General features: G+C 41.8%; 1 protein-coding gene across 2 annotated transcripts in view; it reads right to left on the reverse strand.

Annotated features, from left to right (window-relative positions):
• The window catches only part of LOC124721690 (MAM and LDL-receptor class A domain-containing protein 1-like), a 1,116,850-nt gene that overhangs the window by 135,216 nt on the left and 953,936 nt on the right, over positions 1 to 27,698 (reverse strand). Inside the window, exon 8 of one of the 2 annotated variants that reach the window (XM_047246769.1) lies at positions 15,379 to 16,359. The exons of the other annotated variant lie outside the window; for it this stretch is intronic. Within the exon in view, the coding sequence (XP_047102725.1) occupies positions 15,379 to 16,359 (981 nt within the window). The remainder of the gene's footprint in view (positions 1 to 15,378; positions 16,360 to 27,698) is intronic. 2 annotated transcript variants of the gene reach the window in all.

The raw sequence follows: 27,698 nt of genomic DNA on the forward strand, positions 1-27,698 counted from the left end.
TGTCCGTGAAAGTTGGTACTGATTCATTTGTTGGTTTCTGCATATGATGGAAGCTAGTGTCAGTGAGTGTCTTTATTTTTGCCGAGATGTGGAAGTTCGGATTTTGACGAATAACATTTAATGCGCAGCTGAAATCACTGCCTAAGATAATTTGCTGTGGGTTCTTCTGCTACAAGTATACTACTCCTGTCTTTAAAAATTTTGTTCTCTCTGTTTTAGTACCTGACACAAAATGGGGGAGTATACAGGGTGGTCCATTGATCGTGACCGGGCCAAATATCTCACGAAATAAGCGTCAAACGAAAAAACTACAAAGAACGAAACTTGTCTAGCTTGAAAGGGGAAACCAGATGGCGCTGTCGTTGGCCCGCTAGATGGCGCTGCCATAGCTCAAACGGATATCAACTGCGTTTTTTTAAAAATGTGAACCCTTGTTTTTTATTACATATTCGTGTAGTACGTAAAGAAATATGAATGTTTTAGTTGGACCACTTTTTTCGCTTTGTAATAGTCACAACCATATGGCTCACAATTTTAGACGAACACTTGGTAACAGGTAGGTTTTCTAAATTAAAATACAGAACGTAGGTACGTTTGAACATTTTATTTCGGTTGTTCCAATGTGATACATGTACCTTTGTAAACTTACCATTTCTGTTAACGCATGCTGTTACAGCGTGATTATCTGTAAATACCACATTAATGCAATAAATGCTCAAAATGATATCCGTCAACCTCAATGCATTTGGCAATACGTGTAATGACATTCCTCTCAACAGTGAGTAGTTCGCCTTCCGTAATGTTCGCACATGCATTGATAATGCGCTGACGCATGTTGTAAGGCGTTGTCGGTGGATCACGATAGCAAATATCCTTCAACTTTCCCCACAGAAAGAAATCCGGGGACGTCAGATCCGGTGAACGTGCTGGCCATGGAATGGTGCTTCGACGACCAATCCACCTGTCATGAAATATGCTATTCAATACCGCTTCAACCGCACGCGAGCTATGTGCCGGACATCCATCATGTTAGAAGTACATCGCCATTCTGTCATGCAGTGAAACATCTTGTAGTAACATCAGTAGAACGTTACGTAGGAAATCAGCATACATTGCACCATTTAGATTGCCATCGATAAAATGGGGGCCAATTATCCTTCCTCCAATAACGCTCCACCATACATTAACCAGTCAAAGTCGCTGATATTCCACTTGTCGCAGCCATCGTGGATTTTCCGTTGCCCAATAGCGCCTATTATGCTGGTTTACGTTACCGCTGTTGGTGAATGACGCTTCGTCACTAAATAGAAGCCGGCCGAAGTAGCCGTGCAGTTAAAGGCGCTGCAGTCTGGAACCGCAAGACCACTACGGTCGCAGGTTCGAATCCTGCCTCGGGCATGGATGTTTGTCATGTCCTTAGGTTAGTTAGGTTTAACTAGTTCTAAGTTCTAGGGGACTAATGACCTCACCAGTTGAGTCCCATAGTGCTCAGAGCCATTTGAACCATTTGAACTAAATAGAAGGCGTGCAAAAAATCTCTCATCGTTCCGTAATTTCTCTTATGCCCTGTGGCAGAACTGTACACGACGTTCAAAGTCGTTGCCATGTAATTCCTGGTGCACAGACATATGGTACGAGTGCAATCGATGTTGATGTAGAATTCTCAACACCGACGTTTTTGAGATTCCCGATTCTCGCGAAATTTGTCTGCTACTGATGTGCGGATTAGCCGCGACAGCAGCTAAAACACCTAATGGGACATCATCATTTATTGCAGGTCGTGGTTCAAGTTTCACATGTGGCTGAACACTTCCTGTTTCCTTAAATAACGTAACTATCCGGCGAACGGTCCGGACACTTGGATGATGTCGTCCAGGATACCGAGCAGCATACATAGCACACGCCCGTTGGGCATTTTGATCACAATAGCCATACATCAACACGATATCATCCTTTTTCGCAATTGGTAACCGGTCCATTTTAACACGGGTAATGTATCACGAAGCAAATACCGTCCGCACTGACCGAATGTTACGTGATACCACGTACTTATACGTTTGTGACTATTACAGCGCCACCTATCACAAAGCGAAAAAAGTGGTCCAACTAAAACACGTACTACACGGACATGTAATTAAAAATGGGGTTTCCTATTTTAAAAAAAACGCAGTTGATACCCGTTTGACCTATGGCAGCGCCATCTAGCGGGCCAACCATAGCGCCATCTGGTTTTCCCTTTCAAGCTAGACGAGTTTCGTACTTTGTAGTTTTTTCGTTTGATGCTTATTTCGTGAGATATTTGGCCCGGTCGCTATCAATGGACCACCCTGCATATTCACTGATAGAGTATCATAAAGAAGTCTGGATATTCCAATGTCTGAATCCAAGTGTTCTATTTCCGAAAATAGAATTCCTTTTCTCACTAGCATATCTGTCATCCTATAATAGTCCCCGCGATATTCAAGTAAGATTCGTGGCCGTCCCCTGGGTTTCCTCTCTACAAACGCACTGTAAGAGTGCTGCGTCAACAACATAGTAGTAAAGAAAATCAGCGAATAATGAAATTTTTAATGTACTCATCAGTTCATTTAAATTTGTTGTACAATGTATGGGTCTGTTCCATTAAATTCTAGCGCGTTTGGGGATAAATTTAAAAAGAAGAATTAAAAAATCTTCCGTTGAGCCTGGAGGCACATCTGTCCAGCATCCGTATTTCTGAATGCCACTCATCTATCCCACGTCCTCACACTCCTGTGCATACACGACTTCGACTGATAATTATAAAAATGTTTAAAAACATTTCTGTGGTAAAAATTACTAAAAATTGTAGAATCCGCGTGAAGGTGGCAATCCTCGTTTATTGTGGAATTAAGGTACAACCGGTTTCACGATAGTGAATTACATCTTCAGGTTAAATTTGGCTGGATTGTATTAGCCCATTAAACATATATGATCTGGCAGCGTTCTGTAAGGCACATATCCTGTCATCATCAAATGCAATATGTGTTGAAAGATCCCTCAATAATCTTAGATAATTACGCGTCATCACTGATGCACACTTTAATTTGGACCAGTGTCAAGAATGCCAGGATATATGCCTTAAAGGACGTTGGGAGATCGCATCGGTTTAATCGGTTAACGTAATCCAGCGAAGTTTAACCCGAAGATGCGATTCATTATCGCGAAACCGGTTGTACCTTGATTCGACAATAAACGACGATTAGCAGCTACAAACGTTCTCTACAATTTCTTAGATTTTACTACAAAATTAAAAAAAAGTTTTTAACTAGCCACAGATTAAGCTGTGGTTGCCCACAAAGAAAACTTATATTTGCCTGATAGCCTCTGTCTACGTGATCTTTGTTTTCGACATTGTTTCTTTTTGTTACTAACTGGCGTTTCAGTATCCTTTCTCACACTCTTTCCTTGATTTTGTGATCACGCTATTCGTTATCTGCTTCTGGGTCTTCCCCTGGTAGCGACTGGTGAGGCCAACCTTTTCGGTTGTATCACGACGTTGTTTTGTGCGTCGCTAGCCGCAGGGAGATTCTTCATTTCACAGTCCTCGTACTGGTTTACAGCCACACCCGCGTTCCACACTCGTAGTTCCCATAATTTTCTCCTCATCTTCCATAGTTACTGGCGACTCGCCTGTTTCTTGATCAAGGGTACAGGCCATGTCCTCTTCATGGATTCCTTGCTGAGTTTCTTCGGCTTGTTTCGTGCTACTCCATCTGTTTCTGTTTGCTCATTTGAATTTCCGTCACACAGTTGGAACATATTAAGTTTGCCTCTTTCGAATGTAGATGACTGTGATGTGGTCACTGTTTCCACTTCATTTCGCACCAAGCGAGAACAGTGACACATTTAAAAAAATACAGTACTTGAGAAACGTAGATTTGAAGAATTTATTCTTTAAAACGTATGTTGAAAAACTATAAACTCGTTTCAAATTTCAAGTAAGTATTGTTAGCAGCAAATTACATTAAATTTTCCGTGAACTATGGGGCTTTTTACAGAATTTTTCAGTGAGAAAATAAAAATTGCCGTTTTTCGATTTATGTCACTTTTCTTGCCGGAATGCGACTTATTTCCGCTGCATTATTTGTTTCTTTTACTCGTTCCACTTGATTGTTTGGGTAGATTGCGTACGTACTTATCCGATGGTAACCCGTGTCACTAGGAAGATATACAGTCCTCCTGCGTTCAGAAGAATCCCTCAAATGCTCCGCTGAGTTGCACAATAAAGAAGTCCTAAGCTGATTTTCTCATGTTACGTTCGCTCTGCAGCCACAAATAAACAGTTAGGACGGGATATGCTTCTGCATATCTACTCTAGATACCTTATTCGATTTAGTTTCCTATACAAACAATTCTCCGATCATGTATCCTCCTTCACATCGTAGATCACTGTAAATCTTCAGACTACCTCGTATTTTATCAGATGGATCTTCAGAGGGTAAATTGCAAAATTCTGACAGATAGTAAACCTAAACCAGCATAACGAACTGCAACTGTGATTACAGAATCACTTTTGCGCTGAAATTTACCTGTATCATTTTTATTTTGTATTAAACTTCCACGAACTTCAGCACTGATACACTTTAAGAAAGCTTTTTGTAGCGCTATACATTTGAAAAGCAAAAATTTGCGTTCATCACCATGTATTATTTCTCAACGAAGTTTTTTTGTTGGTACGCCATATCTCTTAAGTTTCTTAACCAAAATTAATGATTGAGACATCATTTTCAAGATTTCATTCACGTCCAGTGACGAAAAATACACAATTAGTTGAAAGTTATTGTTTTCGTTTGAAAGCTTTATTTTGAAAACATTTTTAAAAAGCCAATGTAGAAGGTGCCATCTATTGGCAATCTGTTTAACTAACATTAACAACAGTTGTTACAGTTGTTTGGATTCTATACGCAAGCGTAGTCTGTTACACGATTTCGGTCGTACATGTCGATGTAAAGAATTCTAAAGGCGCCATCTGTTTATAATCTAATTTTACTATTATGCACAAAAGCAGTTGGAGTTGTTTAAATTCCTTAAAGCAAGCGTTGTGTAATGCACAAATATGCTGAATTACATCAACGTTCATAATCACGGTTAACACCGTTTACTTTCATAACCTGATTTATTTAACTTTTATTGTGTTTGCAACGTCATGTTACACTTCTCCTAACCTCAATACCTTAATCTGCATCAAAATTCCTAAACTTTGCTATTGTGATTACTATTGTTTCGTTACCATCATATTCTGCGCGGCAGAAATCAATGAAGGAAATAGTGCACTTCGCAATTTTATTCAATAACAATTCTGTGTTCAAAAAATGACTATTACACAATAGTTAATGCGTATGCCATTACTAATTTGTTACGTCGAGTGGCGAAGGTTTGCCTCAGTTTTGATTTCGTCCAACTTGAAAAAATAAAAAACATTTAATTGAAACCCGTCGAATTTTTGAAGTCATTAAGTCCGTCCTGATGATCACCTGATAAGTTGTTTTAAAATGTTATTAGTATGTTCATCTGAATTCGTAACGCTAATTTTGTATTAGTTAATGGTGTAAGATTAGTGGTAACTCATTTAGGTGAGTAGATCACTGTTAAATTTGCAGACGCTGATAAAACTGTGCTCATACCCCGCATTAACCTCACACCTTCTGATCCAACCATGTCTTTCCAAATGATAGTACTACAACTACCAATGAATGTAGCCTTCACTATGTCCATTAATAAAGTATAAGGTCATGTGCTTCAAAGGGCAGAACTGTTCCTACCAGAACCTGCTTTTTCGCATGGATTTTTCAAGAGTTCACATATTCAGCGATATTTGTTTGCGCTTGAGACTCATATAGCCAAAAAGTGAAGTATAATCATGTTATAACTGCTAAAGTTCTTTTCAAAGAAGTTTTCTAAAATAAAGAAGTCCTAAAAAATAAAATTAATCTGTCAAAGACAATACTGCTTTTATATGTTTTAGAATTAACCATATTATACATAATGATATGACACTTTTACAACGAGACTAAGATTTGTTACCAGTAATCAAAACATAATATATTTTATTAACAAATGCTTTTACTTATTTCTCTATTACTGTATTACCAATCGGTGACTTAATCAGAACACAATTATTCGCACGTGTCAACTAGTTAAATTTTATTTCACGTGTTAGCCATTTCCAAACGCAGAACTGAGATGAGAGTACACTGTTCCTCTCAAAGCTAAACCTCAACTCTGCTTTCCGCGAAAAAGTCATTTGTACTGAAGTTACAATTACGAAGAGACGCCACGAAAGGAAGCGGTGAGTGTGCTCACTGTAAACATGGAAGCTTTGTCATAAAGGTCGCAGAGCACGACTGCACTCTACGGCGAATAGAAATGGACTCACCACAGAGTCGGTTTGTGTGTGTGTGTGTGTGTGTGTGTGTGTGTGTATGTGTGTGTGTGTACATCTCACCTCACCGTACAGCCCATCCTGTCTCTCTCCAAAAATACCGTCTATGGCTAGCTTCTAGCGCTATATTCTGCAATGCTTTTTTCCTTTTTTTCCCTGTTCTTTTTCTTTTCTAATCTTTAATTCTCGAAATTAAATTTCTTCATGCATGAAGCGGAAGATAATGTCCCTACTTCCGACTTAGGATATTCTTTCTGGTCCAGTAAAGAGTGTTAGTGCACCAAAAGCGTCGACGGTCCTTGTCGAATTTTAAATTGTATTCCTCGGCAATGCAAACCGAGATTGACAGGAAAAACTTTTGTATCCACTCAGCGTTTTTTCCGTAGTGAGTTTTTCGCATGATTAAATATTCCTGTTGCAGATAATACCGAAATTTTCTTACGTCTGGGCTCTCTGTGGTTATCGAATAGTGACTGAAATGAGGCTACTACCGTGTATAAGACTTGTGTTTGGATCCTCAGACCAAGTGAGATTCATTCTGGAAAATGAGATTCAAGTCTATGTCGGTAGGGCTCGTTCTGGTGATTAAAGTCAATTTCTTCCTTCCAAACTGTGCAGGAGAGACCGACGCCAGCTACAACGAGGCACTGAAATAATTCGATGGTGAAAATTGAAAATCTGTGCCGGACCGGGACATGCCCGACGCAACAGGCATCTTATAGATATAGTTTCTTCCTTGTCCATGACGGAATTGCATTTTGGCCCCAACAAATGAATCTGTGCGCGAGCGTATCCTGTAACTGGCAATTTCTGGAGAGAGGGTCCGGTGTTGGATTCATGTGGTGTCACTTCTCTACACTTAGAACCTGCCCATAAAATATATCCGACCAAGTTGATATGGCATCTATTGCCATAAATTTTTGTTGAAGATTCAGACAAAAACCATGCGCCAGTTTGTCGATCGGTAGCTCCCGTAAAGCGTATGTATCGATGAGTGCTGCAGCGATTGTTGATACAAAAAAGTTTTGGAACTGTGGAAAGATCCCTCCCTAAGTAACTTGCCATAATGAAATACCATTGCACATAAGGTGGTGGGAGTTCTGTTTCAGGTACAAATACTGGCCGAGACATACCCCGTCAGCTGGAAAAAGTTTCGTGACTGGATTAATTATAAAAAAACAGAAAAGTTAAGATGGTGGTTTTAATGCTTCAGATGCTCTACTAAGTCTCACATAACTAGAGAGCAACACACAGAACTTCATAAAACCATGTGAAACTGCCAGAAATTTCCTTCATTGGAATTTTGTTCAACTCGCGTGCAACATTCGCACCTTCTTTGTACTTGGTGAACCTTCAGAGATCCATTCTGCTATTTGACATGTTGTGGTAGGTTCGTATTGATTACACCAAGCCTCGTCATCGATGATGATTGTTTTCCAGAACGGAATTGTCAGAATTTCTCATTTCAGTACAGTCGAGACAGGCAACCAATAGTCATCGTTTTTGTTCTTGAGTCAAGGTGTATGGTAAGAAGTTTGCACGCATATTATCTTCTTCAAAAGAGTCTACAGAATTTCTTGAACACTTGATTTAGAAATGATTAGTTTGTTCCTCCACTGCGATGTGTCATACAACGATGTTCGCACACTACGGCCGCACGTCCACTATTTAACACAGCCTTCTTGCAACTGCCTGGTCGAATGCGCGTCTGTTGTTTAGGGTGGTTAATACACATTTCCACCGTAGTTACTGCACTGATGTCACTAATATTGCAGGAATAAAAACAGTCTCGGAACGTTTTGGAGGTTCGGGCTATCGAATAGACTAGAGGGTTGAACAAGATTTCTGCCACAGAATTTCTAGTAGCTGATAAGAAATTGAAAATAGTTCTGACGTAAGTAATACTGAAATGTACTAGATAATTGCACAACCCAAACCGCCTTCGAAAATGAGTGGTTTGTCGTTAGGGTGGTTTGAAGATATTACATGACCATAATACATAAGAAGCGGCTGCCAGAATCTGTTTCGTTATTTTTACTAGGATGGGGTATTTAATGCAACGTGGTTGAGCTTAGATAAAACATGGATGTTAAAGAAATGGGCCATATGCAGTGTGTCTGAATGTCGTAGTCGATGATCTCGTAAGGTTGTCCAGAAGGACTGCATTTTATTCATCCTCTTTGCATGTAACATATCCATGGGGTTGACTGACAAGTTGTAGGTCCATAGCTAAGTAGTAAGACTATGGGGCTTCTGGCCCACTTTGCTCTTAAATGTGGTAATGAAGTATGCAACGCTACTGATGTCATAGTCCAGGATGGCGTAAACGTGACCTTGAAAGTTCAAGTGTTAGTGCACATTGCCATCATGCCCCTAGGTCACTGACCTTTCAATGACATCATTAATTCACAACCCCCTCCTCTCACCAATCCCCTTGCCCTCCAACAAATCTCAGTGTAGCATTCAAATGATGCATAAAAAAGACAAATATATGTAAAACAACACACACACACACACACGCACACACAAACACAGCATAATGTTCAAATTCCCTCTTCTGTCCATGAATCAGAGCTGAATGACCTGAATTGTTTATCAAACAGTACATCACTAACTTAAAAAAAGTATATGAATTTAGTAAAATGGCAAAAATATTATCAAGTACGAGGGTTGTCCAGAAAGTAAGTTCAGAACGGTAGCGAAATGGAAATCACAGTGAAATCAGAAACGTTTTATTTGCAACAGTTAGGTACACCTTCCACCTACGTCTCTACATACTCGCCACTCCAGCTTCGAGTTTTGTCGTAGTGTTCTATCAACTTCCCAATATCCTCGTCATAGAAAGCAGCCGCCTGCGACCAGTTATATGAACTGCTCTGCAGCTCGTTGTCAGCGGAAAAATTTTGTCTTCATAGCCAGCGGTTCTTGTGAGCAGAGATGAGACTCAGGGGGAGCCAATTACGGACTGTATTGTGGGTGATCAAACACTTCTCATCGGAAACGCTGCAGGAGCGTCTTCATTGCTCCTGCAGTGTGTGGCCGAGAGTTGGCATGAAGAAGGAACTGCTCGACAGTTGTGTTATGTGGGCTGCATGACACAGGCGAAATCTCTAACTGGACCCTCATACTTGGTGGGAGACACTATTACCTACGCATCTTTACATGCTTAACGTTCACTCAAAGCTGAAAAGAGCGACACGACACGATCGACAGGCATACTAGAGACATTGCGCAACACATCTGTGCAAAGCTTTACCGGATTTTCCCAGTGGTTTCCATTTTGCGACCAATTGGAAATTACTTTCTGGACAACCCTCGTATGTTTTTATCATGGACTTTAAAAGATCGGTTATGGACTTGCTCACCAGTCATATCAGTAAATTTCATTGGTAGCTATTTATCATTCGTTATAGAATATTAGGACGAGTATGAGTTAAAAACCATCGTATATGTGATCTAATATAATTAACAGATTAGTGATAAAAACCATCGTATATGAGATCTAATACAATTATCAGATTAGTAATGTGTAACTGTCATGGATGAATTTTACTTTAAGTACTGTTTCACAAACTTCAAAAACATGAAATTAAATGAACTGCTGCTTTTAAGCTCCTGTTGCTTGTCTTTGTCAACACATGGCTGCACTGGTGAAGGGTCCAAAGTTCGATATGTATGCCAGAGCGTATGATACAACAGGGCTTCAATTATTTACCACTCCTATGACGCTTGGCAAATGTCACAATAAGCTTTTGAAGTTCGCATAAATGCACCAATGGCGCAAAAAAGTTCCAAGTTAACATCAGATTAGTAGCAAAAAACAAAAAAAAAAAAAAAAAAAGACTATGAACTCTAAAGTAAGTATCGCAATGATATATTCATGCCTAAACATATGTGACCTGTTAAACAGCCATGTAAACTTCTTACAGAACATGAGAACAAGTATAAAAACATACTCTCCATATGTAGTTATAAAGCAACGGCTGTAATATGAGAATGAGTATGTAACATAAAAAACTAAACTAAACTCCATCCAAATAAGTGTCTCGGATGATCCTAATGGTACCGACTGACCGCCGTGTCGTCCTCAGCCAATAGGCATCACTGAATGTGATATGGGGGGGGGGGGGGCAAATGGTCAGTACACTGCTCTCCTGGACGTTGTCAGTTTTCATGACCGAATCAATCAGGTAGCCCCTCAATTTGCTTCACAAGGGCTGAGTGAGTGCACCCCGCTTGCCATCAGCGCTAGGCAGACCGCACTTGCACCTATCCAAGTGCTAGACAGGCCTGATAGCACTTAACTTCGGTGATCTGACGAGAAACGGTGTTACCAATGCGGTAATTCTTTGGCCAGTATGTAAAATACTCTCCATAAATAATTCAAAACCACCATTCCCTTATGTAATGTAATTAATGTATTAATAGCAACTAGTTGTAAAAAATGATTTTTACTTTAACCCTCGCAATACCAAAGCAGACGGGTACTTTATGCCCAGCAGTTAACAACGTTGTAATATAGTCATGTACTTAATATTTTAAGATTTTTAATATAATATTTGTTTTTAATGATTATTATATCACATTCTGTAACTGTTTGGAATTTTTCAATAAAAAATAAACCAAAAATTTAAGTATTTGTAGTGACTGACTTTTTGCAACGTACGTCATACTCTTATTTTCAAGTTCAGGACCCTTCTTACACAGCTATATTTCTTTAAAAATTGCGTTGTGAAGAAAATTCAATGACAAATAACGAAATCTGTATCTTCTAAAGGCTTTTTCGTGATCATCATAAACTTCTCTCAGTCAACACTTTACGGAAAATGTGTTCTTATTGCGAAAATTGTGCTAAAATATATTTTCCCGTTCTGGACCCTAGTATACTTCAGTACCCATTTAAAAAGGGTTTATTACTAGAAGTTAACGACAATTAACAAAATTTGTTTCTTTAATTTTTATTGTATAGCGCATTAAGTACCTCCCCCCTCCCCCTTAGTAATACGCCTATACGCCTTATGGAAAAGTGCGTTGGTATTGCTGGAATTAAATACTATTCCGCAAAACCTTAAAAATGAGAAAAAAATTCAACTATTCATGTAAGCTTGTCATCACCATCTATTTCTAAATGATTACTTATTATTTTACAGTTAAGTACCTGGCAGAGGGTCCATCGTACCACCTTCAAGCTACTTCTCTACCGTTCCACTCTCGAAAAGCGCGCTGGAAAAATGAACACTTAAACCTTTCCGCGCGGCCTCTGATATATTTTATTATGATGATCATTTCTTTCAATGTAGGTGGGCGCCAATAAAATATTTTCACACTCTGAGGAGAAAGTTGGTGATTGAAATTTCATGAGAAGGGCCTGCCGCAGTGAAAAACTGCCTTTGTTTTAATAATTGCCACTCCAGTTCTTGTAGCATACCTGTGAACTCTCTCCCTTATTTCACTGTAATACAAAACGAGCTGTCCTTCTTTGAACTTTCCGATGTTCTCCGTCAATACTATCTGATGCGGACCCCACACTGCACAGAAATACTGTAGAAGAGGGCGTGCAAGCGTAGTGTAAGCAGTATCTTCGGTAGATCTGTTACATTTTGTGAGTGTAATGCTAATAATTCGCAGTCTTTGGTTTGCGTACCCCGCAACAATATCTATGTGATAGTTCCAATTGAAGTTATTCGTAATTGTAATCTCCAAGTACTTACTTGAGTTTTCAGCCTTTATATTTGTGTGATTTATCGTGTAACCGAAATCTAGCGGATTCCTTTTGGTACTCATGTGGATTACTTCATACTTTTTATTATCTAGAGGAAATTGCCACTTTTTACGCCATACAGATATCTTCTCTAAATCATTCTCCAGTTCGTTTTGAACATCTTATGACTTTACAAGGCGGTAAATTACAGCATCATCTGCAAAAAATCGAAGAGGGCTGCTTAGATTGTCTCCTAAACTGTTTATGTAGCTCAGGAACAGCAGAGGGCCTACAGCTCTTTCTTGGAGAACACCAGACGCCACTTCTGTTTTATTTAATGACTTCCTGCAAATTATTACGAGCTATGACCCTCCTGACTGGAAATCATTAATTCAGTCATAAAACTCCATAGGCATGCAATATGATTATAAGTCACTTGTAAGGAGCGGTGTCAAAAGCCATCTGGAAATCTAAAAGTGTGGAATCAGTGGACGTCCCTTGTCGATAGCACTCATGAACAACATTAAGATTTACGACATTCGTAATTCTTTCAGATTACCACGCTTGGTTTAAGACACAAGAGTACCTCAGGTTAATTATTTGGCACGTCTATGATGCTTGTCAAGTGTCGCAGCGTTCTTTCCAAGTCGAGAAGTCTCCACAAACATGTCTCCAGCGCAAAAAGTGCAATGTTTACATGAAATATTGCAATTTTATTTTCCACATACACATATATCCGTCAAAGTAGTGCCTTAACATGATTATCGAATCCAAAGTAAGTACTCCAATTCTATTTACATGCCTAAATAATTACAAATAGCATAATGAAATAACAGTTGACTTTAGAAGCCAGGCCTAAGAGATCGAAATCGTATAACTAAAATGACTAGGGTTGTCACTGCAGAAAATACTTGTTAGCTAAAACAGCATGTAAGCAGGCAAGTACACAAACAAAGAGACGATGTGATTTACTGGAGGACTAATTTATGAGACCCACCCTTGATGTAAGTCGCAGTACACACTAAAATTAAATATTTCCACATCTGAATTGTATCTTACTTATCCATTCCTAATGCTAAGCACACCTAGCGAATGCTTTATTAAAGTTGACCCGTTATTAAAAAATCACCAGAGTCAGTGAAATCCAGAATGAGGCATTGATCTACTCTTGAACAAAAGTAACTATAAATTGTCCTCCCTTACAAGCAAACGAAAAAGTGAAAAGTTAGAGCAGTAAATATATAATGTTTTTAGGATGATTCTTTTATAAAGACAGTCTCCTGCTGAATCTCCTATTACTGACAGGGAAAATAAGGCTTCTACACTCCTGGAAATTGAAATAAGAACACCGTGAATTCATTGTCCCAGGAAGGGGAAACTTTATTGACACATTCCTGGGGTCAGATACATCACATGATCACACTGACAGAACCACAGGCACATAGACACAGGCAACAGAGCATGCACAATGTCGGCACTAGTACAGTGTATATCCACCTTTCGCAGCAATGCAGGCTGCTATTCTCCCATGGAGACGATCGTAGAGATGCTGGATGTAGTCCTGTGGAACGATTTGCCATGCCATTTCCACCTGGCGCCTCAGTTGGACCAGCGTTCGTGCTGGACGTGCTGGACGTGCAGTCCCAAACATGCTCAATGGGGGACAGATCCGGAGATCTTGCTGGCCAGGGTAGTTGACTTACACCTTCTAGAGCACGTTGGGTGGCACGGAATACATGCGGACGTGCATTGTCCTGTTGGAACAGCAAGTTCCCTTGCCGGTCTAGGAATGGTAGAACGATGGGTTCGATGACGGTTTGGATGTACCGTGCACTATTCAGTGTCCCCTCGACGATCACCAGTGGTGTACGGCCAGTGTAGGAGATCGCTCCCCACACCATGATGCCGGGTGTTGGCCCTGTGTGCCTCGATCGTATGCAGTCCTGATTGTGGCGCTCACCTGCACGGCGCCAAACACGCATACGACCATCATTGGCACCAAGGCAGAAGCGACTCTCATCGCTGAAGACGACACGTCTCCATTCGTCCCTCCATTCACGCCTGTCGCGACACCACTGGAGGCGGGGTGCACGATGTTGGGGCGTGAGCGGAAGACGGCCTAACGGTGTGCGGGACCGTAGCCCAGCTTCATGGAGACGGTTGCGAATGGTCCTCGCCGATACCCCAGGAGCAACAGTGTCCCTAATTTGCTGGGAAGTGGCGGTGCGGTCCCCTACGGCACTGCGTAGGATCCTACGGTCTTGGCGTGCATCCGTGCGTCGCTGCGGTCCGGTCCCAGGTCGACGGGCACGTGCACCTTCCGCCGACCACTGGCGACAACATCGATGTACTGTGGAGACCTCACGCCCCACGTGTTGAGCAATTCGGCGGTACGTCCACCCGGCCTCCCGCATGCCCACTATACGCCCTCGCTCAAAGTCCGTCAACTGCACATACGGTTCACGTCCACGCTGTCGCGGCATGCTACCAGTGTTAAAGACTGCGATGAAGCTCCGTATGCCACGGCAAACTGGCTGACACTGACTGCGGCGGTGCACAAATGCTGCGCAGCTATCGCCATTCGGCGGCCAACACCGCGGTTCCTGGTGTGTCCGCTGTGCCGTGCGTGTGATCATTGCTTGTACAGCCCTCTCGCAGTGTCCGGAGCAAGTATGGTGGGTCTGACACACCGGTGTCAATGTGTTCTTTTTTCCATTTCCAGGAGTGTATTTCGAAATGAGTCTTATCTTTTCCTGTGATTCTACTCAAGTATTAAAATATTTTCCACTTGCTGTGCGGAGTTATCTGTGTCACAAATGGTTCAAATGGATCTGAGCACTGTGGGACTTAACTTCTGAGGTCATCAGTCCCCTAGAACTTAGAACTACTTAAACCTAACGAACCTAAGGACATCACACACATCCATGCCCGAGGCAGGATTCGAACCTGCGGTCGCGCGGTTCCATACTGAAGCGCCTAGAACCACTCGGCCACTGCGGCCGACTGTCTGTGTCACGTAAGCGTTCTTGGAAGTGTTGCTTTTGTGTTAGAGAGAGAGAGAGAAAGAGAGAGAGAGAGAGAGAGAGAGAGAGGCGTTGGATTTGTGCAGCCCAGGATGTCGTCCTCGGTTATTCACATGTCCCTCCTTTTGGCAGGCGAGTCGTAACCAGCCAAATATAGGGCACTCGAGTTTGCAGCATGTTAGCGGATCTTCTAGCCCAGTAAAGTGTTACAGAAAACAATGACAAAATATGAAATTTTAATTATATATTACCTTGAATTCTATTTGATGACCATCTTGGTTTTACAACTCGCTGGAAAGAGGGCGATGCTGGTTTAGTAGATCCAATAGTTGTTAAAGGAAGGAGAGTGGTCTTCACAACAGTGGTAGGAAGGAAACGAGTGGACGTGGTCGTAGGAGTGGATGCTGTTTTGAAAATAACTGGGAACCTTTGTACTTTGGAACGAGTTGACGAGGTTGTAGATGGTGTCGTAACTTTTGAGGGCAAAACAGGGATTACAGTTGTATTAGTCACCAACTTTTTCTTATAATCCACTTTCGTTACGGGCTTTTTCGAGGTGGTCACATATACAGAAGTTGAAGTGCTTGGGCGACGAGTGGTGATGGTCGTTGAAGTCACTGTCCTCCGCGTTATCGGAACAGTTGGATGACTCTTAGCTGTAGTAACCGTGGGTGTAGTTAAAGCGGAGACACGAGTTGAAGTGGGTTTAGTTGTAGGACGCGTCGTCCTATTGAAGGAAGCTGACGTATTGGCACTGGGACTTGGCTTTCGGGTAGTACCCATATGCTTAGTGAATACGGGAACGACGGACCTGTACTTTGTTCCCACGCTAGAACTGGTAAGTTTAGATACGTTTCTCTCCGTAGTAGCAACGATAGGTGGTCTCTCTGTGATGACTGTACGAAGTTTGCTGACATTGAAAGTAGGGGCAACTGTTGATGTCCGATTTCCCGGGTAAGTAACACTAATTGTTTGGCCTGGCCTGTACGAGTAGAGTGACGCTGAAGTGGTTGTCGAGATAGTGGATCTGAAGTTAGTAGTGTTCGTTGTAACGCCTGCGGCAGTGGTCGGGCGAGGGGTGGAGGGGAGGGGAAAGGTGGATGGTGGGGGAGGGGGAGGGGGTGGCGTCGCCTCGGCTGCCGGCGGCATGGGGGGGAGGTCTGGCAGCGGCGGAGCCGGCAGGAACGTGGGGAAACTCTTAACCAGCGGCTCCCGCGTTGCCGTCTCCACATCTGCAACCACAAACCAAAACCCAACATTTATTTTCGCTGCGCGAACTTTGTGTGGCCGCTTTGTTGGCAACGCCTCACTAGTGGCGGGGTATAAAGGACTTTCTACTGATGCTTAGTAACAGCACCGTATCTTCTATTTCTACATCCCTAGTCTGCAGTTCACATCCAAGTGCTCAGCAGAGGGTCCACAGGACCACTTTGAGACTATTCCTCGAGTGTACCCCTCTGCAATAGCACGCGGGAAAAATGAACACCTAAGTCTTTCCGTGTGAGCTCTGATTTCTCTTATTTTATTACTATGGTCATTCCTCCCTACGTAGGTGGGAGTCAACAAAATATTGTTGCATTCGGAGGATAAAGTTAGTAATTGAAATCATATAAAAAATCTTGACGCACCGGAAAATGCCTTTGTTTTAATGGCTGCCATCCCAAATCACGTATTATAGCGATGACACTCGCTCTCCTATTTCTTGACAGCACGAAACGAGCAGCCCTTCTCTGAACTTTTTCGATCACCGCCACAATCCTATCTGGTAAGGATCCCATACCGCGCAGCAGTTCTCCGAAAGAGTACGGACAAACGTAGTGTAAGCAGTCTCTTTCGTAAATTCGTTGCATCTTCTAAATGTTCAGCCAATAAAACGCAGCTTTTGCTTCGCGTTCCCCGCAACATTTTCTATTTGATGGTTCCAGATTAGCTTGTTCATAACTGTACTCCGTAGGTATTTTACTGACTCGACAACCTTTAAATTTATATTATTTATTGTTCAACCTAAATTTAAGAGATTCTTGTTATAACTTATGTAGACGACCTCACACTATTTATTGCCACTTTATCAGTATCTCGTCAAAAGCGTTTTGCAATTCGCATTAACAAAAAAAAAAAAAAAAAAAGGCTCTGAGCACTATGGCACTTAACTGCTGTGGTCATCAGTCCCCTAGAACTTAGAACTACTTAAACCCAGCGAACCTAAGGACATCACACACATCCATGCCCGAGGCAGGATTCGAACCTGCGACCGTATCGGTCGCGCTGTTCCGGACTGTAGCGCCTAGAACCGCACGGCCACTCCGGCCGGCTCGCATGAACATTTCGATGACTTTACTAAACGGTGAACAACAGCATCATCTGCAGATGTCTGAGAGAGCTCTTCACATTGTATCCCAAATCATTTACATATTTGGAATCAGCAGACGGCCTGTAACACTTCCTAGGGGAATTCCAGATATAAATTCTGTTTCACTTGACGACTTCCCATCAGTTACTACAAGCTGCGTTCTTTATGACACGAAATCGCGAATCAAGTCTCACAACTGAGACAATACTCCATAGGCATGTGGTTTGGTTAGAAGACGCTTGTGAGGAACCGTGTCAGATACCCTCTGAAAATCTAGAAATATGAAATTAACTATACAAAAAAACGAACTCAGCTACGGTATTTACTGAGTCAAGTAGCATACCGCTGCTGGCCTGACTTCAAATCTATAAAAACAATATAAACATCAGGCGCTTACAGTCCATTATACACAATGAATTCCTATAAATTCTAGTACTAGCCAATCGGCTGGACACCAGTTCTGTTGTTGTCCAGCTCCTTCATCGGGTTTTGAAAACGATTGCTCGATAGTATGTGGCTATTGATATCACACGAAATCTCAACTGCGCCATAGACAGCACTATTATACTTCTAAAAAAATTTTCTTTCATTGCCTTTAAAATATAGAGTGTCTTGGAACTTCTGTAAGATGTGGAGATAAATCTCGGTGAATGATTGTACTCACGAAGAAGTGACAAAGTACTGGCAATCAAGCCGCTTTTGTGCAAAAACTTGTCAGGGAAAAGACACTTGTAATACGTATGTATCTTCCTATGAAATGTCTCTTTTTTAAAAAGCAATATATTGTGTTAAATAACGTCCTCTAAGAAAAAGGGGCGGTTTCGACGAAGCCCAAAAATTCATTGGTGAGGTATAGTAACGCGTATACTATACGAATTTAGAGATTAGTTATATTGCATTTGAGGGAATATAAACATTGCATATCACTCAATAATTTAAAAAAAAAATCTCTTAGCGGGATTACTCAAGACAGTGTGCAAGACGTAAAGCGAATTTCAATTAAAACACTAATTCTGAACCACAACTCACTACTCGATATCCCGTCTCTCCCTGTATACCCGAAACGCCGTTTTGTACAAGCGTGAAGGTGAATGTCAATCCATAATTATCGAGCCATCAGTGACGTACTGTGGTGTTGGTTAAGACGTTATTGTGTTGTGATTGTAGTGTAATTCGACCAACGACGTCGTGTACACTTTCCTAAATTCGGTAGGAGTGGAACAAAATTCTCTTTGTGACAAGTGGTAGTTGATAACGTACAATTACGAACACATGCATCCCATTATGAGTAAAGTGTTGAGCGAAATTTCTTGTGTAAGACAAGAACGTCTAAATTTCTTGTCATGCTCTAAGTAAGCTTTTACCTCCTTTCAGAAAAGGACTGCGATTTTTTTTTTTTTTTGAGTTTCCGCGAATACACATTTCCTCACGTGAACGCTTAATACTTTCATACTTTTTTGACCTTCACCGATTTTTTTGAGATATCTATGATGGAGTATAAAATTCGGATGCTAAAACCCCCAACTGATCTCGACTGTTTCTGAGCATTGTACTCGCTATTGGGAAGAACGAACTATAAATCCGCGTCCGGCCATCCTCATCAGACTTTCTGTACTAGTGCGAGTGAAGAGATAGTTCCTTCAAATGACAAATCCAACTTCCTTCTCTATTCTTGCCCTAGCAGAGCTTGTACTCTGTCTAACGATCTCGGACATGATACATCATTATTGTTAATAATCGATACTGTGTACTTGGATCACAGATCTACTCGAAGTTCATAATCAGTTGAGCCGTATATTTTTGAATAACTCTCTAACGTTTTGGCTCATTGTTTGACTATATGTGTCTTCTGTGAAAGTTCATGAATATCCCGCGCCATTTGTTTGGCGATTGAAACAAAGTGGCCACTCCGTCTTTCGTGTAACTAAATTACATTACATATTATTCAGTCAAATATTTATGCAGCGTTGAGAAAGAGTGAACAAGATTCAGTGGTTTTCAAGATATAATCACTTCCGTCAAATAGCAAAAGTTATGTTACTTTCCATCAACAAAGAAAGCAGATGTACCTAAACATTGTATACGTTTAGAGCTACTTCGTTTGTCCTTAAAGGTGTTTCAAAAAATATTCAAATGTGTGTCAAATCTTATGGGACTTAAGTGCCAAGGTCATCAGTCCCTAAGCTTACACACTACTTAATCTAAATTATCCTAAGGACAAACACACACACCTCCGTCGTGACCAGCCGCACAGTCTGACTGCAGCGCCTGAGACCGCTCGGCTAATCCCGCGCGGCTTAAAGGTATTTACGTCAACAGATTCTCCATAGTTTGTCTACTTGCACCACTGTGTTCACGAATCAGTAGAGTTACTTACTTTACACTAAAGTCAATTCGTAACAACAGATTCTTGTCTGAACGTTGAAGTTTCTTGTCATACTCTGACAAGCAAACCTCACCAACTTGACCTCAAATTTTACGGGGAAAGAAGCACACTTGCAAGATATCAACTCCAGTAATCGATCCCGCGCAACAGTAGGCAGTTATGACCTTCTGAAAATACAGGTTTTAAACTTTCACGCGTACCTGTTGTTCGTCACTGGTTCCGCCACACTGCAACCACCTAATGCCCGTGCACCAAGTATTGTACACTGCAGTGAGCAAGAGTTTTCTGAAATACTGTTTTGATACTGATAACATGCTTTGACCAATATGTCAAAGTGTGCGGTATCTAACCCGTAGATGGTGCTTGTGATCTCTTTGCTTTGAACATTTTTGTATTGCAATTCTCAAATGCAGTGTCATTAAGAAAGTAGCGTAGCGCATTTTAATTATTAACATCGCTGTTGTACGTTATTTTCTTTACACTTTAAAGCTGACATTGTTAAAGTGAAGCACATTTGCAGGAAATTCACTATTCTTCAACGTGATTGGCATCGTTCACTTGTAAAATGAAAATCATTAACTTAATATTATAATAATTCTCCAGTTGCATAGGTTTATTCATTCTGATTCTGAGGCGTATATATAGCCGCAACATGAGTATGTTGTTAAAATAATATTGAATGTGTTTGCGTTAGGATGACATACCTCTTTACGTACCCATATTACTCACTATTTTTTCGTGTAGAATGACGTGTGCTCTCTAGTAAGATTTCAAAACACATTGGGCAGATGTGTCCACCTCCCCCCTTCTCTTCCCGACCTACAACATCCCGCGAACAGGAGGGCTATAGTTGTCATTCCACTGTACAGTACTTCGTGCTCGGGCATCAGGCGGCTGTAGAGGGCGCGAGTGATAAAGAACTGGTGAGCGCGAAAGTTTAAAAGTTATACATTCAGGAGATCGTAGCTACGCACTGTCAGAATTATGGCACAAATTTTGGCACAGGATCGACTGATGGGACTTATATCTTGCAAGTACCCTTTTCTCACCTTAAAATACGAGGTCATGTTGGTGGTGTTTCCTTGTAAGAAAGTTTTTACCTTTTTGGAGAAATAGACTACGTATTTTGTACGAGTAAGCTGAAGTTCAAGTATTTAAACTTAGTCTTCGTAAGAAATAAAAAAGATTTCATTTAAGTTAAAGTCTGCTGCATATAGAGTGTAAAAAAAACTACGTATAAACATTTGTGGAGGAATTAGAAGGGATAAAAAGGAACACTTTTGTTACGAGACACGAAAGTCACAGGTGCACTGTTTCCCGCTAGGAGTCGTTGAAGTGTTTGATGCTGAACCTCGTTCAGGTCAACCTTCATAGTTATTTTGACCGCTTTGAATGCAACTCATTGACACTGGATTGTAATTAACAACATATTTACATCTTATTGCTAGGAAGGTAAGTTTTCATTACTGCTAGCAGAGTACCCGTCCTTGGGTAAAAAATTACATAGTTATTGTTTACGTTTCTTGTGTTTACATGAAAGTTTCTATTGGTGTTTACTGATTCTTGATGGTTGATTACTCTTTAGCCGAGTTAGATGATACGTATTTCAGTTATGTGGAGGCCCGATGCAACAGTGGAGCAGCAAGGCCCTTGTATGCACGAGTGTTTCTAGGGGGCAAGTTATCGGAACATGTCACATTTCAGAGACTTAATGGCCGTCTTCGTGAAGCAGATCATATCTACAGGATAATGGTAGATCTCGCTTGTGCGAATTGTTCAGTTTGAGGAAGCACACGGTCCATAGCCGAGGAGCTACATACCACCAATGCTGATGTGTCAACATCCTACACGAGATGATCACGCACCTGTTCAAGTATTAGAAGGTAAAAGACCTATCAGCTGACGACTTCCCCAGCGCGTGGAATTCTGCCAGTTGTATCTACACAAAATTTTAAATATTAATGACTTCCAGATATGTGTTTTGTTTACTGACGGGGCTACTTTCACAAGGAAAGGTATATTCAGCTGCCACAACAGCCATGTCTGGAAGATGGAAAATCATAAGGCAATTTGTGTGTTCCACCATCAACAGATTTACGGTTAAGTCTGTGGGACTGGGTTTTCCGCCTAACGGGCTCGGTGGAGGAAATTACAATATCTTTCTACGTAAAGAACTACGGGAAATATTGGAGAATATCCCGCTAGCAGTCAGGCAACGATAATGGTTCCAGCATGGTCGGGTCCCTCCACACTTTCTCGTTGATGTCAGAGACTACTTAGACAATGTTTTCGTCAACTGCAGGATTGGGAGTCGTGGGTCATTACCGTGGCCACTATGTTTTACCTGGCTGAAGCTGCAGCCATTATTAATGAAACACCTGGTTGTTAAGAAAAACATTATCACGGGGGTGCCAGTTGTGAATTAATGTAAAAGGACGGCATTTGCAGCGTCTCTAGAACAATATCTGTCACACGGCAATTTGATCACCGTCCGTGAAAATCAACAGCGTCGAAACCTTCATGGACTTCTAGTGATACATGTGACTTTTTGTGTCCCCTAAACGCACTAAAACCGTGTATAACTTATTTTTATTACACACTGTATGTGAAAATTTTCATCAAATCGGAATGCTCATTCGCGATATCCATGAGACAAGGAACACCAATACATGTAGTTCGCCTTTAGTTTACAGTTTGACTTAGAATAGAATATTTAAGATATGTCCCATAAATCAACTCCAAAATGATCATGCAGGAAGGGAAGGAAGATGACCATATGTTTATAATTACCGTTCTATATAACTCATATTGCAGCAACTCCTAGATCATACTATGTGTTCACACATAATGATCTACTTCGAACAAAACGACCTTGCCTGCTGCAAAGAACATAGACTTCGCAGATATATGATATGCAAAACCCTACTCGAACACACCACACGTGATACCGTAAGCGAAAGAAATAGAGGCAACCTAGTAGCTTCGCCTGATACCAGATCGGATATTTGACTGCGTTTTATATATTCAGTTTTGATGCTAATCGGGAAATCAAGGAATACTTGCAGAACACCGCGTCGTACCTAGGCAGTAGCCATGAAACTTCTACATCTACATACATACTCCGCAAGCCACCGTACGGTGCGTGGCAGAGGGTAACCTTCAACACAATTAGTCGTTTCCATTCCCGTCCCACTCACAGATAGAGCTAGGGAAAAACGACAATCTATATGTTTCCGTATGAGACATAATTTCTCGTATCTTATCTTCTTGTCATCTATACGGGGTTCTTTGCGATGGTTGTTTGCACGATTCTCCTGCTTGAACGATTTCTTAAACGTCGAATTCAAAAATTTGCTATCTTTTACTGCCACAACAGACTTGTCAATGTGTGGCTGGATGCAAGCCTTAGAGCAGCTTAGAGATTTTATATAGGGCGAGAATTTTTTCGGGTTCTCCCCCAGATCTTTAGCCAAGGTATGACTGTGGTAGCTGTTGTGCGCTTTGCTCATAGATCTTTTCACAGACGCACGCATCTCTGCTAATCTTTGCCTGTCGCTATTTTGCGCATCCTTTTTGCACCGAGAGTGCAACAGCCTTTGCTTCCTCAGCATTTTCCGAATTTTGTTATTAAACCACGGTGGGTCTTTTCTGTCCTTAATCCATTTACTAGGCATATACTTGTCCACAGCATGATTTACAATCTATTTAAACTTTGCCTATATTTCATCTATGGCCATCATTCTGGAACTAAATGGTTCATTGTCTAAGTGAGGTGCTTTCCAGCAGAAACACTCTCCTAGCCCTATTGACCGATTTATTAGCTTTTGTAACCACAGTCTCTATGATAACATCATGATCACTTATCCTCGTCTCTATACTGACACCAACAAAGAGGCTCGCCCTGTTTGTAGCTGCAAGGTCCAAGATACTTCCATTGCACGTGGGCTGCCGAACTAGGTGAACAAGACAGTTTTCGGAAAACCTCTGTCTGTACTTCCGCTCCCCCCCCCCCCCCTACCCCTCCGCAATGAAGCCGTACTCGTCCCAGTCTATATTCTGTCGGTTAAAGTCACCACCAACTAGTTTTACATGGTCTGTGTATTTATGCATAACTGACTATAGACTTTCTTTGAATGACTCTAGAGCTGCCACAGCAGAGTCGGGTGGTCGGCAAAAGCATCCAACAAATAACTTGGTTTCACTTAGACCTGTTAAGCGCGACCGGATAACTTCACTATCACGCTCAATTTCAGCTGTGTAGAGACAATATTTTTGTTGGCTGCAATGATTACTCCTCCTCATACGGCGTCTAATCTGCCTTTCCGATAAACATTCCAATACCCGCTAAATATCGCAGAGCTTGTGTTTTAGCCAGCTCTCAGTCCCAAGAATAATTTGAAGTTGAGAACTTTCCTGAAGGGCTGTAAATTCGGGAACTTTGTTATAAATACTTCAACAGTTTAATGATAAAATTTTTACAGTCGATCTGTTTTTGCTCTGAACGTGGTCTGATTTCGCTAGATACGTATCGACTGGGGCGTGTTCATGAGAGTATCTCGAACTACCGCCTAAACTAAAAAAACCCATGTGCATTCCACAAGTACTCTGCTATCCGACTAGCTGCTTGCTTTGTGCAGTGTACCCCTGACCTATCAAGGGGAGACCTAAAAATCCCCACCCGATGACGCACGGCCAAAAAATTACAGCCGAGACCGTCATAGAGACGACAAAGCCTTTGAGTGAGACCCTTCACTCGGCTCCAAATCAAAGGAACGCGATAAACTCTGGGAACGACGCTGCAAATTGCGAGCTCTGGTTACACCCCGCCTGCGGAGCCAGCAGTCTTCAACACCTCCGCCAGCCGCCTGTAAGAACTGAGGATGGCCTCAGAACCCGTGCGACAGGCGTCGTTGGTGCCACAACTTGCAGACGACTGCACCCTGTACTCTAGATAGCCGTAGACAAGACCGCCTCCACAACTCGGATGTGACCCCCGGCAGACGTACCGAGTGTACATTGGCTTTCTTTCCAGCCCTGAACGCTATCTTCTTAAGGGTCTACGTAATGTGCCTAACATTGGAGTTCCCAGTAACTAGCAAACCCCTACCCACATGTTCCTGCTAGGACTCTGCTGAAGGACTTCCCATCTGTTTGAACCGTTTTTCTCAACGGCTTTGTAATCAACAAGAAATTGATTTTTAAAAGAGTACAGGAAGCTGTTTATGAAGATTAATGATGTATCCATAAAGGTATGGAGATATTCTTCGAAAGTGCAGTCGTCATGCTATGTTGCGCTCTTTACAAAATATGAGAGGTCTGTGTTGGAGTATAAAACTATACAGATCAAAACACTTCATTCTATTGAAACTCAGATTTATACAAGCGACAAGAAAGAATACTATAAAGCTTTATGAATATCATTTGCACTCGGTGTTACATTTTTTTAGTTTGGGAAACCAATATTCGTTTGGTAAATTTACCGTTAACACCTTATTGTCGGGTAGAAAATATGTGTGCATGTCCGTTAAAGCTTTGTTTATATCGCGCTCCGTGGGTAAAGATTATTTAGCCACAAATAATTTGTTTTACAGCCTTTGATAAGATCTAGTATATACCAACTTTAATTCAAACCGAAAAAGCACTATATGTGAAAAAATGAACTTTTGATTAAAACACTGGGTTATAACAAGGGGACTCTAATGCTCTTTCCATATGTGTGTTGTTGATGATGTTTGGTTTGTGGAGCGCTCAACTGCGCGGTTATCAGCGCCCGTACAAATTCCTAACCGTTTCTCAGCCCAATCTCGTCACTTTCATGAGTGATGATGAAATGAAGAAGACAACACACACCCGGTCATCTCGAGGTAGGTGAAAATCCCTGACCCCGCTGGGAATCGAAACCGGAACTCCGTGCTCGGGAAGGGAGAAAGCGACCGCGAGACCACGAACTGCGGACCCTTATGTGTGTGATTATAGCTAAGCACGGGAAAGATGTACATCCTTCGCATTACAAATTACACTTACCATGTTGCTCCATTGCCCTACCTGCTACTGATTTTTCATGAAAAGGCTGAAGTGCTTTGAAAGCTACCTGAGAAACAGACAGCATTTTACTGTCTTCGGGACTGAAATGTTGTCCTGGAAAGTTCTCTTAGAAGCGCTTCAGGGATCAGTCCAGGGACCTTGTACGTCAATGACATCTCGTCTTTATGTCGACGCAGATTTGATGATATCAGCGCTGCACTGCATGAATGACTATCTGTTTTCATTGTACAGATAGGCTCAAAGCCTGGGATTTAAATTAAACGCGAAAAAGCCCCAAGTAATTTTGGTATCCCAGCAGAAATTAATTAGTTCTGAATCCAGCGAACCGTGACTTCATATTCTTCTCGACGATATTCTAATGGCGTGGGAGAAAACATTACGTCACTTGAATTTGGGATGAACAGCTCTACTGGACAGAAAACACTGTTATCACATGTAGGAAGACTTCCTCTGGTCTCTGTGCCATCCAAAAGATTCGGAACATATTTTCACGGTATGTGAAACGTAAGCTTGTTTAATTAATCGTACTGCGGAACTTCCGTTATTGCCATGTAATCCAGGACGTCACGAGTAGTGAAAACTCTACGCGGTTAGACCTAACCATGAATGCTTGAGTGCATTATATGTGAATCATCCATCTGTTTGACCATGGCAGTGCTTCATACGCCCAGTTAGGTTGGTCGCGGTCAGACATGTCACGTGGCTGCCATACACCATGTCTAATTCAGCCGTTTCTCAGCGTGCATGTATTCCACGAGCTCCCATCCGAGCTTATATGCCGAGTGGTTATAGTTAAACTTTCTCTATTGAACACGTTATAACACGGAAACTTGTTACCGTACGAGTACTAAACTTGATAGCATTAATGTCAAGGACATGGAGAAGAGAACTGAAACACTTTTAATGTGCTGCTATTGTACATCATACCATTACATATCAGTATAATTACTGCTACAAAAGGGGCTCAATATGGCGACCATCATTGTCCAGAAGAATCTGAAAGCGAAGGATAGCATTCTGCGCAGCAGAACGAAGCATGTCCTTAGGTATCCTGGCTACCTCTCTTATTATGCTGCGCTTCAGATCAGCACATTTGTGAATATTCCCCTGGTAAACCTTGTCCTTCAGGCAGTCCCACAATCACAAATCATAGGAAGTCAGATCAGGTGATCGTGCCGGCGAAGCATTTGGAAACGATCGGACGATAATTCGATCGTTTCCAAATGTGTTTCGGAGAAGCAGGTGAACTTCACGAGCGATGTGCGGTGGGGCTCCAACTTACTTGAAAGCTGTTGAGTTCAATGCGTGTCTCTCCTGTAGGGCGGGTATGACATGCGACGAAGCACATCGTAGTAACGCTGGTCAGTCACACTGCACGTCTTTGGTCCTTAGGAATGGAATAATGATGAACTTAGCTGTGAAGCCACACCATACAGTGACACGTTCCCATACAGAGGACCTATGTGCACAGTGACTGGAGGTGAAGATTCTCACAATCGGCAATTCTGTGTGTTCATTTCACCCGTCAGAGAAAAATGAGGTTCGGCTGTCCATAGGATGATCCAGGGCCAGTACTCGTCAACTTCAATCCTTGCGAGAAAGTGGAAAGCGAAGTCAACACGTCGTTGTTTGTCCTGCGGTGCAAGCTGCTGTACGATATGGATCTTGTACCATTTGAGAATGGTTCGAAGCACCTTCCGTACAGTGGACCACGGGTTGTTCAACTGTCGTGACTCAGCACGTGCACTGCCTGACGATCGAGAATTGCGCGCAGAGTTGTCTGCCATAGC

The sequence above is a fragment of the Schistocerca piceifrons genome, chromosome X, assembly GCF_021461385.2.
Source record: "Schistocerca piceifrons isolate TAMUIC-IGC-003096 chromosome X, iqSchPice1.1, whole genome shotgun sequence".
Lineage (NCBI taxonomy): Eukaryota > Metazoa > Arthropoda > Insecta > Orthoptera > Acrididae > Schistocerca > Schistocerca piceifrons.